The sequence below is a fragment of the Apteryx rowi genome, unplaced genomic scaffold (genome assembly GCF_003343035.1).
Source record: "Apteryx rowi isolate R43461 unplaced genomic scaffold, aptRow1 scaffold_527, whole genome shotgun sequence".
NCBI classification, from domain to species: Eukaryota; Metazoa; Chordata; class Aves; order Apterygiformes; family Apterygidae; genus Apteryx; species Apteryx rowi.
Window position 1 is genome coordinate 534,091 of NW_020450791.1, and position 15,534 is coordinate 549,624.

Here is a 15,534-nt window from a genome sequence, read left to right on the forward strand (position 1 = left end):
ATCAGCTCTTCATTCTCCATGAAGGGAGAGGGGAGTCTATCCCCCTTTCCTTATATCTGGGGTCAATGTTTGTGTGTTCTTCACATCCTGCAATTTTAAGCAAAGCCTCAAGCTTCTCGCCAAAGGAGGCAGCAAGCATCCCCATGTAGCCGCATAGTGTAACAAAGAGGTTACACAGGGTTATCTCTAGCAGAACTCAGAAAAACATGCTTTCTAGCATGGCATATCTACATCCCACTCACTGAGCCTTAAGTGCCTTTCAGAAGGACCCTGCAAAGTCTGAGGTCTTCTCTATTCTGTTTGCGGAGCAACTATTTCTTAGGCAATGTACTAGTTTATATAATATGATGTGTCAGCACCTTCCAGAGCAGTTGATGTGCATCCTGTCTCTGCTGTCAATGCATGTAATTGCTCCAGTAGGTCATGTCAAGGCCCATTGTAAACCCCACTGAGACAAGGATAAGGTGTGCCTGACTCTGCATTTGGTAAAGGCAAGAGAAGAGAGCTGGATGGTAGCAGGAGGGGAGGATGGACAGGTCACAGAGCCRGTTTGACGGTGGACTAACCAGCATGTTTTTGAGAATGGAGAATACTTGACATGTGGCTGGTGGTTGCACTGGACAAGCAGTAGGTAGAGATCACTGCTGATGTCTGTGTGTGTATATGGGCAATGATTTTTGTGTGTATGAGTGTGGGGGAAGGGAAGCATGTGTTAGGAAGAGGGTGTTTGGTGTATCATGGACCAAATATGGAAGGAGACTGGAGGCCAAATAGTGTGTGGGAGGCAAGTAATGTGTATGAAGGGGAAGACCAATGCATATGCCAAGATGGTGTGTAGACAATGTGTGAGCCATGCTGGATGGAGAGGATGGGCCTTGTGTGCTTGGGGGTGTATGTATATATCTATCTATACATATCTATATATACACACACATATATTTATATGCTGAAGAGCTGTGCAATTGTTTAAAGAAGGCATATTCAGGGATTTCCAGGGTTTGCTAGTGGAGTAATGAAAAGCAATATCTAAACCAGGATTAGTGGTGTGGAAGAACAGGTAGAAGGGTGAAGAGCTTGATGTATGTGAAGTGGACAGTGGAAGGAAACAGACTGTGTATGTGTGAGAGAAATGGATGAGCTCTGTGTGCCGAGGGGTAGAGGTTGTGAACGCTGATGGGTATGCTGGCATTTCTTGAGGACATATTGGGTTTGTAGGGAAGCTTGTAACAGTTTAGTGGGGTGAGCCCTGTGTTTGGTCCAGGGCTAGCTGTTTTGTGGGTATTGGGGTATACAGTCAGTATGTTTTGTATGGTGGAGCATGTATCCAGGATGAGCCATAGGGGCAGTGTATCTCTATGGAGAACTTTGATCATGCAAAAGTAGAGGAGGAGGCAAAATATGGGGCACTGGCTGTGCAGCGGAGATGGGAAAATATCTGATGCATGTGGGTGATATCTGTATGTGTAGGGGGCGGGTGACAGGAGAGCATGACAGGGAATGTTTCTTCTCTGGAGGACGGGAAATACTTTATATGAAATGGAGAAGAAAAATGCCAATAAGAAGTGTTCCTGGTTGTCCTGTCCTTTCCATGGTGATAAAAGCACTCTCTGGCCAAGGAAGGAGCTGGATATGGAGCTCTCTGATGAACATCCTGGCTATTGAGCCATTGGCTATGAAGAACCATCCAGCTCTGCAAATGTGTGCCTGCGGGCAGGGCTGGGCAGTGCATGCAGGCAGGCAGCGTGGGCTGATGGACAGTGCAAGGCGTTGGGCAGTGTATGGGGTAGGCAGAGCGTAGGGTGGGCAGTGTGTGATGGTGAGCTGTGTTTAAAAGGAGAGTTGGTCTGTGGAAGAGTAGTTCTGGGCCTTCAGGGCTCAGACAGGATTTAGACTGAATTTAAGGCCCTGGTAGCAGTGCGGGTGGCAGTGTGGGACTGTTTCTGCAGAGGAACATACTAGTGGAAAACAACATATGAGCTGTTTGTGTGGAGGAGCCCAGGATGGGTTGTAAGCATGTGAGTATGGAAGATGGCAGCTCAAGTGTGGCTTGGTGGTGGCTGGAAACAGTGTCAAAGCAGTGGCAGGATTATAGGGAGGTGCTCATTGCATGTGCTGAGAAAGGATGGTTGTAACATTTGTTATACTCCTGTAATTTTCCCAGGTAAGAGAGGGAAAATCTGCTTGCATTTGCAGCATAGCTTCTTATGAAATGCTATGAATCAGACACATACTGTAAGTACTTGCCAGTCTTGTGTTTTAATGAGTATATAAGAAATGGCAGGCACTGGGACATCACAAAATTTAAGAAAACACAAATCACGTAGGAACTTTTGTGTTTCTCTTTAACACACATCTTCTCCAAGTATCTCAGAGACTTCACCCATGTCTGCTGAAATGGGTGAGAGCCTGGATTTTCTGAGACTAGCAAAGTCCACAAAAGCCTCCACTGACCGAGAGACTGACTGCACTGACCTTTCTCTGAAGTACTTGATGGCTTCCTGGTCTAGGAAGTTCTGCTCTTCTCGAAAGCCCTGCTCAAAGATTTTGCGCTTGTGTCTGAACTCAATGACAGTCTTAGTGTAAGAGTTCAAGGTAGTAACGGAGGCCGCCATGCAGCAGGTGAAAGAACCCCATGCCAGACTGTGGAAAGAGAAACCAGCAGACAGAGCTGGGTTAAGACAGTAGCTCGTGTTGCATTTCTGGAGTCAAGAGATACACATACATAGGATGTGACCAGGTAGGTAAGTCAGCAGTGACAAACCCATTCTCCACATCTTACTTTGAATGATGCTGTGCTAGGGGATTCCTGCTCTGCTTATGGGGTTGGGCACAACTTTCATCCCACAGAGAACCATGTGGAAGAGCACTGACCTGAACACTCTGTGCACTCTGAGAGGAGAGTCTAACGCATCTTGAGTCCCCTCTGAAATATTTCAGAGGCTTGCAGACAAGTGCTGAAATGTATAGAGCAGTAACAAACTTCTGGAGGAAGCTGTGCAGAGAAGTGTAATGCCCAGAGAGCTGGTCTTCTGGACCAGAGGAAGTTCTCTAGCACCCACAGGAGACTGGCTCTGCAGTGGCACAGCACTACTGCAGGGGTGTTTTCTATCTCATTCTTTATGCCTTCATCAGACTACTGTATATCCTTCTTTCCTGGTTCATGGACTTTTCTAGCACTTCCAGCTTATCTGGTCTTTGAAAGCCTAATCAGAATAGAAAAGAACGCTTTTGTTTTGTGGAGAGATGCAATCTGAAGGCAATGCCCTAAGTGCACAGCTAATTGTAGTCAGCCAGTGGCAGGACAACTGCAGGAGCCAACTGGGAGCATGGACGTGCAGAGGGAGAAGGGAAGTGGAAGTGCAAAAGTGACCATTCCAATGCCAGGCTGGAAACACAGCAAGTGTTGGCCTGGGTCTCAGACAGGCAAGGAGAATTTGGCTGGGAGCTGTTCTGCTCCCTGCTCATGGGAGGGGTTTCTCTCCAGGATGCTTTCTGCCCTCCTTGTACACCTTTCCTCCAGCCTTTACTCACTGTCTTCACGTTAGACATGGCTGAGGGAAACCCATGGCCCCAAGGAGTTTAGGCGCTTTTTGAGCATAGGGTGATGGCACAGGCAAGGCACTGAATCCCTCCTTTTGCCTGCAGGACTTATCTGTTTAGTCTCCCCTTACCATCACATTCAGCTCTTCCACTCCAGCTACACATAGTTTACGGTGTCTTCCTAACTAATTTGGATTAACTTAATCATCTGTGTCACCTACACACTTTACCTGCTCCTTTCTTACACCTTGTCTATAACCAAATATAACAATGTTATAAATTATGCAGCACAGGAAAAATACAGCCACAGTAGCATTATCTTATAAATAAGAATTATAAATAGAGCTCTCAGCATGAACTGTTTTCCTATTCTGCAAATATTTTACAGGCAGGGAAGCAATTTCCCATTTCAAATTTAGACAAAAGTTGAAAAAAACCACATCTCCGTGAACTGGAAAATCTGAAAAAAAAAAGGTTCAAGTAAACAGAAATGGCTCATTTCAATAATTTCAGATTTCAATGTGTTCAATGTGTAACAGCAGTCCTTTAGGGAATCCCATGGTGAGGAGGTGTGTGGAGGCAGACCTTTCCTAGTACTTTTTGAACCTGTTTGCCAGTTGCAATCAAATCAGAAGAAAGGGTAGTGAACCTTGTGATGATGAAGGTTTCCCACGGTTGGATGGAGAAGTGGAAAGGAAACCTGTGGCTACATGTGAGCATCCAGCTACAGGAAAGCCTAGCAAGCGATGTTGCACACAGAGTCAGTGGAAAAGCTCTAACTGCCCCAAACATTTCCAGCAGGGCTCATAATCAACATCAAGGAAACCTGAAACCACCTGCTTTGCTGTGCTCAGTTGATGCCTGGGGAATGACAGGCGGAGAATTTTTTTTTTTAAAGTTTCTGGTCATTTTTCATCCTTAATCCAGAAATGTTGAAAGGTTCAGAGAAGGAAATACGGGATGAAAGACTCTCGAAATGACCTCAGGTCTGGTGTCTCATAATAATGAGACAATTATGATTGGTATGCTTTAGTTTTTATGGACCACAGTTGAATATAACTTATTTTGGAGAGTAAAGAGCACTGAGTTACATCCTACCTTAAGTGAAGATCTCTTTAACAATGATGCCCCTCCATGCCAGCTGTGACCCAAATGTGGTGGGACTGTATCTATACTGCTTCTGATAACAGTGCTCAGGGCTGGGCTCAAGTTCCTCTGTGGCTCAGATAGCTCGGGTTTTTGCATTTGTAATTTCTAGGGGAGCAGAACTTCAACTTCCTTCGATCTCCAGGACAACTGAGACTCCCTTCCTGGAAAATTCCCTGGCTCACTCCAGGCTTGTGCAGACTGACATCTAGGTTTTGCCAATGGCTTGGACATGGGGTAAAATAACACAGACTAGTCAGTGCATTTTGAACCCTGAGTTATCTAAGCAGATCACAAGCAGCCATCCCTCATTTTGAAGAGAGGAATAATTATCATTCCCATTTGACAGAGGGGAAATAGAATCACAGAAACAATAGTTTTTCCATTGTCACATGGGAAACTGATAGTCTGGATCTCCCCTCATGCCCTCTGGCCCTTGGCCATGGGTAGATTGTTCCCTGGCACCACTCTTCAGCAGTGTTTAAATTCTCCCTGCTCTAACAGGTTGTTTAGTAGGATGCTGCAATGATACTTTTTACAAGGGGCTGTGAATAATGCTGATGTCTACAGTACTGATATAGGGATATTTAAATCTCATGCTTCAAGGCGTCACCTGGACCCAGAGGGAGCAGGAGGAAATTCCTACAAGTGCAGAGTTCCCGAGTTCGCTCAGGCTGCATGGGCACTTGTTTTTGTCTTCTGTCAGATAGGTGTTCAGTCTGGGCAATGCCGGGGGCAGTTGCAGTTCTCTAGCCTGCATGGCAGTGATGGTTCAGTGTTAGCTGGAAGGAAGAAGCCTTGTTTTTGCAGTGCATGTGTTTCAGACTTTCCTTTGCCAGGTCTGTTACCAGCCACTGGCATGGCATGAGGAAGCCCATGGCCTTCCTCAGGCTGCTGAGCCCCAGTGCAGGGTGAAAACGCTGCTGCTGTTCATATTAGTCTCGGGGGACGGTGACTGAGCTGCTGTTTGCTCAGTGGCCAGCTTCCTGTGTTGGCAGGTGTGTTGCCTTGAAGGGCAACAGTATGAGGGGAGGAAGAGAGATTACTAAATCTGCAAAGTTGCCTTGTGATAGCAATAGCTTGGATGGAGGCTGGAGCTTTAACTAGGGTTAACAGCTTTAACTGTTTAGCTGGAGCTTTAATAGTTACTGCAAGGAGTGAAGCTGAGGCTCCAGTTCAGGGATGTGCGAAGAGCTGAGGCTGCTCCCATAGATTTGTCTGCTCATGGATATCTCCAGCATCAGCCCTGGTCTTTAAACCAAAGCTCATCATACCGTGGCTCTGGCCGTCCAGGGGCAACTGCAGGAAGCAAATGCACCTTCTGCTCTGCGACAAAGCTGTGGCTAGGACAGTAGGCAGTGCTGGGTGCTGTGATAACAGGATGGCATTCGGGCTTCTGAATAACCCTCTCCGAATGCGTGTAGAGTTAATGGGCCCAGGGTGGGCTCATAACACCCTACAGGACCCATGAGCAGCTGGTGCCTCTTCTGGGACATGGGGTCTCTTGTCTTGCACAAGATAAAGGAGAATAATCTAATGAGTGCTTTATCACAATAGACATTTAACACCATTCTGAATTTTGAGTATTTCAGTAAATTATAAAATAGATTACTAAAGACAAATAAATAGATAATACTCATTATTATTTAACTATATTAATAAATATAGTTAATTATAAAATAGTTATAAATATGTATATAAGTATTCTAAATATATGAACACACTATATTTATAAGTTTGTCGTATGCAAAAAATATTTATTATTAATAAACAAAATTAACTATATTATAAATCCAATACAATTTATAGTTTGTAATATGTTACTAAAATGTTAATAACTTCTCCCATAAAATACAGTGTAGTGAGGGGTGAAAGAAAAACTAACGATCCCCTGCAGGGCTGTGCATAAGAAGTATTTGTATTCTTTTATTGGTGTTTCCAAAGATTGTTGTTTCTGCTTTGAGAAGGAATTAAAATCATACAGTATATTCAGAAATGAAAGAAAGAAAGAAAGAAAGAGTTTTCCCCAGCCATCCAAGGAGTTTGATGGCTCTAGAGGGCTATGAATGTTGTTTGCAATGCAGGTATTTCTGTTCTCTGCATGTTCCTGTTCTTGTTACACTTCTTGTAAAGTTGGGAACAATAAAACACACCTGACATAACTTGGCCAAATTATTTCTATGCGATTTTCAGAACATAACTGGAAAAGTTAAAAACTAAATGAAACAAAAAAGAACATTTCTCCAAAATGTCTGGTGTTCCAAGACTTTTCCCCATGATTCACAGGGAAGTATCATGGTACCAGGAGAACTATGCCTTCCTCTGCAGTTGTGTTAAAAATCTCAGTGTAAGGTTCAACTGAGACATTAATTAAAAGCAAAAAAAGCTAAGTCTCTGAAATGTCATGGCAATTATGTACCTAAATTGAACTTTAATGAGAGTGCTCAATCTGTGTTGGTAATTGTGGCTGCTGTTTATTTACAAATGCTATGTACCTGCTGATATGCACAGCTTCCACTGCACAGTTACTGAAAACTGTCCTCTAACACCTCAACAATTGTATGTCTATGGTGGGTTTTGGCTCCTAGGATTTTGGCAGCTGGAAATTCACATGCATGTTCCTGGAAATTGGAGATGATATGTACAATTGCCCAACAGATCGATGGGACAACCCAAAAATGAAAAGATATTAACTGGTACTGACACTTACCAGAAGGACCATCCATAGTCCCATGAATGTGGTCTCCAGTCCTCTGGCCCAAGGCTGACTGTCACTTGGAAAACTTGAGTATACATCATGTGTGCCACCATCCCCAAGAGACCTGAGAAGCAGGAATTATAATAGGATTTTTTATGCTAATGTTTTTTATGATTCTTGAGAAAGCTACTGCCGGAAATGCTTTGAAAGCTCCAGTGAAGGGTTGTAGGACTTTTTATGCCTTCTATTCTACTGTGGAGGAGGGAGCTGCATGGGCAGAGGAAAGGGGTGACTGAGAGCTCATTATTTTACATCATACTGAATTCTCAATTGAAAGAATAGTTAAAGAAAGAAAATCTTTGAAGAAAAAGTTGCACAATTAGCATCACTACCAACTTTGCTGCTGCAAACCAAGGCTATAACACCCACAAGATATTTCACTTAGCCCGTCTCAGGCAGGCCTCAGGTAAGGAGAAAGACTTCTGAAGGCAATACTAGACTGAATGTGTTAATTCCAAGCAGAACCATATTTTATCTGAACAATTGCTAAGATTCGTAAATTTAAACACTTTAAAAGTCTTGGATATTATACAAGGAAATTAAGTTAACTCAGTATTCCTGATGATATGTGGTGGAGCATACCACAGGAATACTATTGATCGTACGGTGTTGAAGACACTTGCATTTGTGACACCATTATGTTTTGCTGAGATGATTACAACTGGGTGAAGATAAGACAATGTATGAGTCAGTCTACTCACTGTGATATTAAAGAACCCCAGAGCATGGACCTGTACTCTCATAAAATAGTGCTGTTGGCGGGTTGGCAGAGTAGGAATGGATTGTAGTCAGATCACAGGATAGCCTGAGTTTGCTTTGCCACTGAGCTGACCAGCATGGTGCTTCAGCTCAAGCAGAAAAACCTGCCTTTATTTTTAGAAGCAGACATCTATCTGAGGAAAATCAAAAGAAGTGAGGACCAGTAGTAGCTCTGATGCTTGGAGAATCTTCTAGCTACAACAGCCAGGGATGTATCCCTAGATGGTTCAGAATGATGACACTAGCTGAACTCGGGAAAGGCATGGGTTCAGACAGTTAGCTCAACAGCAGAGCAGGATCATCCAGGTCCCAAATGGATCTTGGGCCTACAGATGCCAAAGAACCCCTTGGGCTGCGAAATGGTTCAAGGCACTTTGAAACTCTGATGTTCTGCAGCAATGGAGTACAATGTCAGCCCATACATTACACATTAACTGAAGTCACCACTTACTGCTATCTCTGACCATCCACTCTGCTCTACAGGGGCCCTTCCTCCACATGAAAGATCCCCTTTTGCTCTCCCCAGACCCAAATTTTGGCTCTTGACTCCTGTTTACTTTCGAGAGCCTAATGAACTTCATTTGTCTCACCACACATGTGGATGATTCAGGGCAGTCCTGGGGGAGGGAAACTGAGGGGATGTCATGTTAGTGTTGTGGGTATGTTAAGCAGGACCTTCAGCAAGACAAATGTCATATTTGATACAAATAACTGCAGAGGCTGAAAGAGGATATTTTATTACAAGAAACTGCAGTGATTTGCTCAGCTGCTTCGTGTCGGTGTGACACACTGGGAAGTTAGGAGGTGGAAAGCAGCAATTCACATTGGCAGAAATGAGATATTGGCAGGGTGGGCGGCCTAATGGGAGCACAGCAACGTGGTATGCACCTTGCTTGTTTCTGGCTATATTTAATTTCCAGAATTCATTGGGAGCCTGCAGTACTTTTTAAATCAGGGTATTTTTCTCCAGTTGACAGTTACRGCATTGATGTTAAAGTTTGTGGATTGCTGTTCATATACCTCCTGCCAGTAACTTTTCAACCTTGATAAAACATTACAGACAGACTGCCCAGAAACATGTCATCGTCACTCACAGCCATCAGCAAGTTTGACACGGCCAAGACTACCTTCAGCAAAGCAGTTCTTTTCTATCATACGAAACCTTAATGGGGGTTTCAGCAGTGTTCGAACCTTTCACTTGAAGGGGCTGTGTGGGAGTCCAGGATGACAGTCCATTGATACAGGTGAGTAGGAGGTCATCAGCAAGCACTGCTCTAACACAGGGACCAAGATGAAACTGTGCCATTTATTGCTTTTTCTGCCTAACGGGGGGAGGGTCAGAGGAGGACATTTATCTGGCTGTACTGACAATAGCATTATGCAATGTATAAGCTATAGAACCTCAATACCTGTCTTTTTTACTGTGCCGCTTCACGCACTTTTTGTTTGTTCCTGATGCCACCCATAGGTTTAGTTTATTTTACATATACCTTGCCAACTTCTCCATGTGGATATCCTATGATATTTTATGTTGCATTTTTAATGTTCATATTTTGGATAAAATGACCTGTCTTTAACAGAAATAAACAAATGCGGTATTTATCCTTTCCTGCAACCCGCTGTTTAAGGGCTGGACAAATAAGACAAAATGGCTGTATGCCCACCCACCTGGAATCCAAGGCAATGGATGCTTGCAAATGGAATATCTGACAATATGGTGGGACTGTAGCAGAAGCGCTGACCACATGGATTTTTTTTTTGAGATCATTAGACCTGCAGGACCAGAGCTATTTCTAGGTCTCAATAATAGGAGAGCTTAAGGAACTAGTTTTGGAAAAGACAATGTATTTTGAAGCATTTTTGGAGAACTTTCCTGAAAATATTACTTATGGAATATATCACATAAATTGAATATAAATATTACCAGCGAAACCATTTACCTGGTACATTACTGAAACACAGGAAATTCTATCTGAACATAAGGAAAAACTTTTTGACTGTGAGGATGACAGAGCACTGGAACAGGTTGCCTAGAGAGGTTGTGGAGTCTCCATCCCTGGAGATATTCAAAAGTTGTCTGACAGGGTCCTGGGCAACCTGCTCTAGGTGACTCTGCTTGAGCAGGGGGGTTGGACTATGTGATCTTTAAAGGCCCTTTCCAGCCTCAATCATTCTGTGATTCTGTTTTGTGATCACCATTTTTTTCAGGAACATCCTAAGCCAGAAGTTTTCTGCATTCCAAACTTATGCTACTTAAGAATTAAAACTTACAGAGTAGAGTTGCCAGTGCAGAGGAGCAACATGTTTTTTCCAGAATTTTAGAATTAGAATAAGCAAAACTGCTTGTCCAAAACCTTCCACTTGTAAAAATAATGAGAAAAAACTAGAAACCAAAAAGAAATTTTGTTTCAAATAAAATTTTCATTTTTTTCAGCTTTGGAAAAAGTGGAGTCTTTTTCTACAATTAGTCTTCTTTCCTTTCTCTGATATTTTTGTCACTGCAAATAACAGCTAGCATTTATTTTATTGCCTCTTCCTGTTTTTCTATCCCTGTCCCCTGTAAAATTTTAAAATTTATATTTGGAATCTGATGTCATTTTATTTGTAAAAGGGGAAGGAGAAAAGAAAGACAGAAAGATGTGTGAAAGAAAACTTTATAATTCTTACAAAACTTACAACTGCAATTAATGACAAAAAGAAAAGAGAAACAGTGTGGAAATAATTACCTGAATGCTGAAGAATTCAGTGTTGTTTGTTTTTGCAAATTGAACTGAAATGACATTTTCTATCCAAACAACATCCAGAGCTGAAAAATATGCTTTGGCCATTTTTACCAGAATTTTTTGTCCTCTCAGATCCACTTCTGATCTAAGTTTTATGCCACAAATTGCACGGCACAATTTGAAACAATCCCTGAGAACAGGAACTTCTCCACAGAAATGAGCACTGCATGTTATCATCTCTTTTGGCTTGCAGTGCAGCAGGATAAAACGCACTTGCTTTCTTTTATTGCAGAAGTCCTTCCTGCCAGAGAAGGCTGTGCAGGAGTGCTCACAAAGGACAGCTGTTGCTGGCTGCTTCCATAATTCCTGGGAAGCTGCTCTCTGAACTATGGAGTTTTTAGTCAGCTCAGAAGTGAAAAGACCCTTAACTACATGGTTATATTTGCTAACTTCCTTTAGAGAAGTCAATTCCTTAAATTTATACACTGAAGGATTCCAAGCACAGACAAAGCATGAAAATAGCCTGAAATAGTTGCTCTGAAAGATGTACACGTCCCACTTTACTCTTAGGGTTGTTTCTAAGTGTAATTGCTAGAACCCTTTTCATTCTCAACTTTGCTAATGAACAAGACAGACTTCTTTTTTTTTTGGTTTGCAGTATCAAGCCTTCATATTTTCTTAGGATTAACAAGGCAAAAAGAATTTTCAACACTATACTTTTTTCACCTCCTATGGGAAAACCAGTGTGATGTTGCTGAAAAAAGGAGACTTGGGGAGGCTATGGTTGGGGGGGGGCTAATAACTGCATTGTCATTGGAGATTCAGGACTATGTATTTCTACTTCTCCCTGGCAAGAGGCAACTTTATTATGCTGGCCTTGCGCCAAACTTGCAGTGAAAATGGAATGGCTAAACGTGGATAAAAGAGTCTTGCAGCCCCATATTTCTATTCTTTCAAAGTTTTAGAAATTTATTTTGTTCTGGTTCCTAGGGCAACTAGAAAAGGGAAGATTCATACCTGAAAGCACAGTGAAGACAGCAGCAAAGGCATTTAACTTGAGCCCATCTATCACACTGCTTGAATGAAAGAGCTCTAGGCACATAAGGCTGAATCCAACGACTAACAGCATGATGTACAACACCTCAGATACTACTGACAGCCACAGGACACCTGCAATGTACAAGAGCAGCAACCAGTCACTTATTTGGTAAATACTTTCAAAAGCTTAAAATAAATTGGGAAATCAGTAATATATAGCAGTAGTTGGCTATTCAGACAGTTCAAATTTAGCAGACAACCACCCAAACTCTCTGGAGAAATAGAACAAGTGGTGAAGGAATGTGTGAAGAAGTGAAGGTTGATAAAGGTACTGGAGAAAGAGAAAGCTGTTGCCTAGGATCCCAGTTTGGCTAAAGACTTCATTGGTATACCTAGATCATCTTGGCTCCTATGACCCAAAACATGAGATACAGGATCCATTTAACCTCTGCTATGTCATGGTTTGGATAAGCAGAATTTAGCATACATGATGGTGATGGCACACGTTACTCTGCAGTATATGGGCTGCTGAGAGATGAAAAGGTCTGGACTCCTTTTCACAAGGCTGTTGAAAGCAAATGCATTCAGTCCAGGTTTTAAAATGCATACCAGTTTTGGGCATCAAGTACCAGAGCCCTGTTCTATAAAAGTCTCTTTCCTAGAAGCTAGTGTCCTGCAGAATGACTGTTCTGATTTGGGGTGTTTGGATCCACTGCACAGATCTCTATTGCTGGGACCAGTAGATAAACTGCCAGAATACCAGTGCCTGTAGCCAGTTATTTATAACTCATCGGTGAAAGAGCTGCAGATACAAATTTTGGCTGCCTCTGCACCCTCAACTCCCAGATATAATCCTGCAGATGAAGGGAAAAGCTGCTGTGCCCCATTAGACCTCAAGTTCTGTAGGACTTCGGAGATGTGGACAGGTAAGTGGTTCTGGCAGTGTTTTGGTAAAATGGCAGGCTGAGATTGGTGCATCCACTGCAGATGTTACGTTTGGACCTTTCAGCCCAAAGCCTCTAGCACGATCTGAATATTTTAAAGTCACCAGGCCATGGGGTAAATTTGAGAGGATGGTAACAGATGACAATATTAAGTCCCTGCCAGATTTCCAACAGTTGTTTCAAAATGAGAATCTGCTAGAATTCTTTGCTAACCTGATTGCTAGAGAATTCACCTAGAAACAATGAGCAGTGATGGAAAATTTCAGTTTAAGTAGTTGAAACATGGAAAGTTTAAGCATCTGAAGATGATGGCTTATATGAGAAAATTTTAGTCTGTAACCATAGAGACTGCTACAGACTGCACTTTATATTAGTATATTCTCTCCTAACTGTAAGAGCATGTGTGTGATAAAGACTATAGTCGAGCTTATCAAATCAGGTATGCAGCCTCACTGTTATCAAAGTATTCGAATCTCCTCTTAGTGACCAGGAAGATCCCAGCTCACATTTTGCCTGGGAACTTGTCTTTGTAATGTCATCTGTTAATATACACTATTAGTTGTTCCCACTAGATTTGACCTTTTGAGTTTTAAAGCAGCACTACAGAGATGGCAATAAATAAACCTTTTAATTTCTCACTGCGACTTTATGTGTAATATTGCATCTGTCAACAGCAAACAGCTGTTTATGTCATCGCTATTAGTCAGTTTGGTGTCAGAGCAACTGGCAAGCTTTTCTGAAAAGAAGTATGAGAGACTGACAGCAAAGGTGGTGTTCTGAGATACAGCAGGATTAAGGAGGGATTTTATCTCATTTCCTCACAAACAAAAGTTTCTATGACAAGAAAATGATGAAATTCTTTCAGTTGGAAAGGCTCCTATTTAGATTATCTAAGCCTGACCTACAAACTGAAGCAGCGGAGAGCCCTAATTAGTCCTAATTCATAAATATCTCAGCCTACCTGGAAAGAGTGATGTGCAACATATCTGTCAAGACGTTTGTTTATTTTCCTGATTTGACTCTTGAGGTAGGTTCACTGCTGGTGTCTACACACCAGGGTAGTGCTGCAGTAGTGACTGCTGTTCAACATTATGATGCAACTCTGTCCTCTGCTTCCCTGGGTACGAAATCTATCCCCTTGTTTCAGTCCCTTTCCTTGCAAGGCTTCTTCCTCCTTTTCCACTTACCCTATGCACATCCCCACATGACCCCTACCCTCACCCTCCTGAGACTAATGGGTCTCCAATGATCATATGCATTCAGTTGCTCCGAAACCTCCAGCACCTTTCCAGGACATGAGGCATAATACAATTTTAATTGTGCAGAATGGTGCTGAAAATGGCATTGCAGAGCACAGCATCCTACAGCATCGCTGTAGTATCTGTGCCTACTAATTCTAGTAACGTGTAATTTCAATACTGGTAGTGTTAAATAGGTAGTTCATCATGAATTTCCTTCTGGCTTTTTCATGAAAAATATTGATTTAACCTCTTATGCGATTTTATGAGCATCTGGTTGTCTTTAATCCAAGCATTTACAGGTACATTTTACCTTGGCTTTTCTGAAGTTATGGTAGTGATTCTGAAGGAATAAAAAGTAGGGGTTTCAGACTTGTTCTCTGGTGTTCCTATCTTCGTCCGTCTTTTGAATCTGGACTTAGATTATTAGGGTCCTGATGTGACAAGAGGATTCCAGAGTCTGTTCTATATGAATGCCTGCTACTGAGTTAGGGATGCAAGAAACACAGCAGACTAGTCCACTYGAGAGCTCTGTCAGGTGCTTCAATCTGCCTTGCATCTCCTGTCAGTCTCTGGCCTGCTTCCATATTGAATGCAGACTGGAGAACTGGCAGTCCAGGAATAATAGAAGAAGCCTCAAGACCAGGTCCTGCTGTTCAGTGTTGTTTGAAGTAGACTCATAAAGCAAACATGATTCATTTTTTGAGCAGAAGCCTTTCCTAAAATGCTATGCTCATTTGAAAGTCAGACCTGGATTTATTTGGTAAATAAAACATGCCACCTGTCCTCAATTTTGGTCAGAGTTGTAAACAACCAAAAATACTAACTTCACTTTCAAAGCTCTGGTGATTCTTTTTGGTCTATCTCTCTTCAACTTGATTGCTACTGCTTCCCCCTCACCTACCAGTGCAAAAAGGCTATCTTCTTCCAAAACCCTTCACCCTGAAAAATGAACTACAGTTGTCGTTCATTCACCTTACAGTGGCTTGTGAATGTTTTAGATTGACTAAGGAAACCAAGAGCTTGCAGCTTTTCTAAGTTTCCAGAATGTCTGTTAAAAGCTTAGACAGTTCATTGATATTTGCATGTTACTACCAAGCTTCAAGAATGCACTATGAAATAAATAATTTAATGCAGTTAACAAGGAGTAGGAAGGAAGGGTGAATTTTAACGTAAATGTCATCAAAAAGACCTCAGAGCTAATTGCTTCAACAAGTTAGGAAAGCTAATGGGGGCTGAGACTCATGGGGATTTCTTTGAGTTGGCTTATGGGGGTTAGTTTGTGTACATCAGCTGTATACATATTTTATCTACTGCTCACCTATGAAATGGTGCTTAAAGCTGGATGCTGTAGATGCAAGTGTAATGTGTTTGAGAAATGACAGGAA

General features: G+C 42.3%; 1 protein-coding gene across 1 annotated transcript in view; it reads right to left on the reverse strand.

Annotated features, from left to right (window-relative positions):
• Positions 1–2,342: 2,342 nt before the first annotated feature.
• Positions 2,343–15,534, reverse strand: part of GSG1L (GSG1 like) — a 54,223-nt gene continuing 41,031 nt past the window's right edge. The window contains exons 3-5 of the mRNA XM_026080617.1: positions 11,944–12,096; positions 7,397–7,508; positions 2,343–2,640 (exon numbers count right to left, since the gene is read on the reverse strand). Of these exons, the coding sequence (XP_025936402.1) occupies positions 2,343–2,640; positions 7,397–7,508; positions 11,944–12,096 (563 nt within the window). The remainder of the gene's footprint in view (positions 2,641–7,396; positions 7,509–11,943; positions 12,097–15,534) is intronic.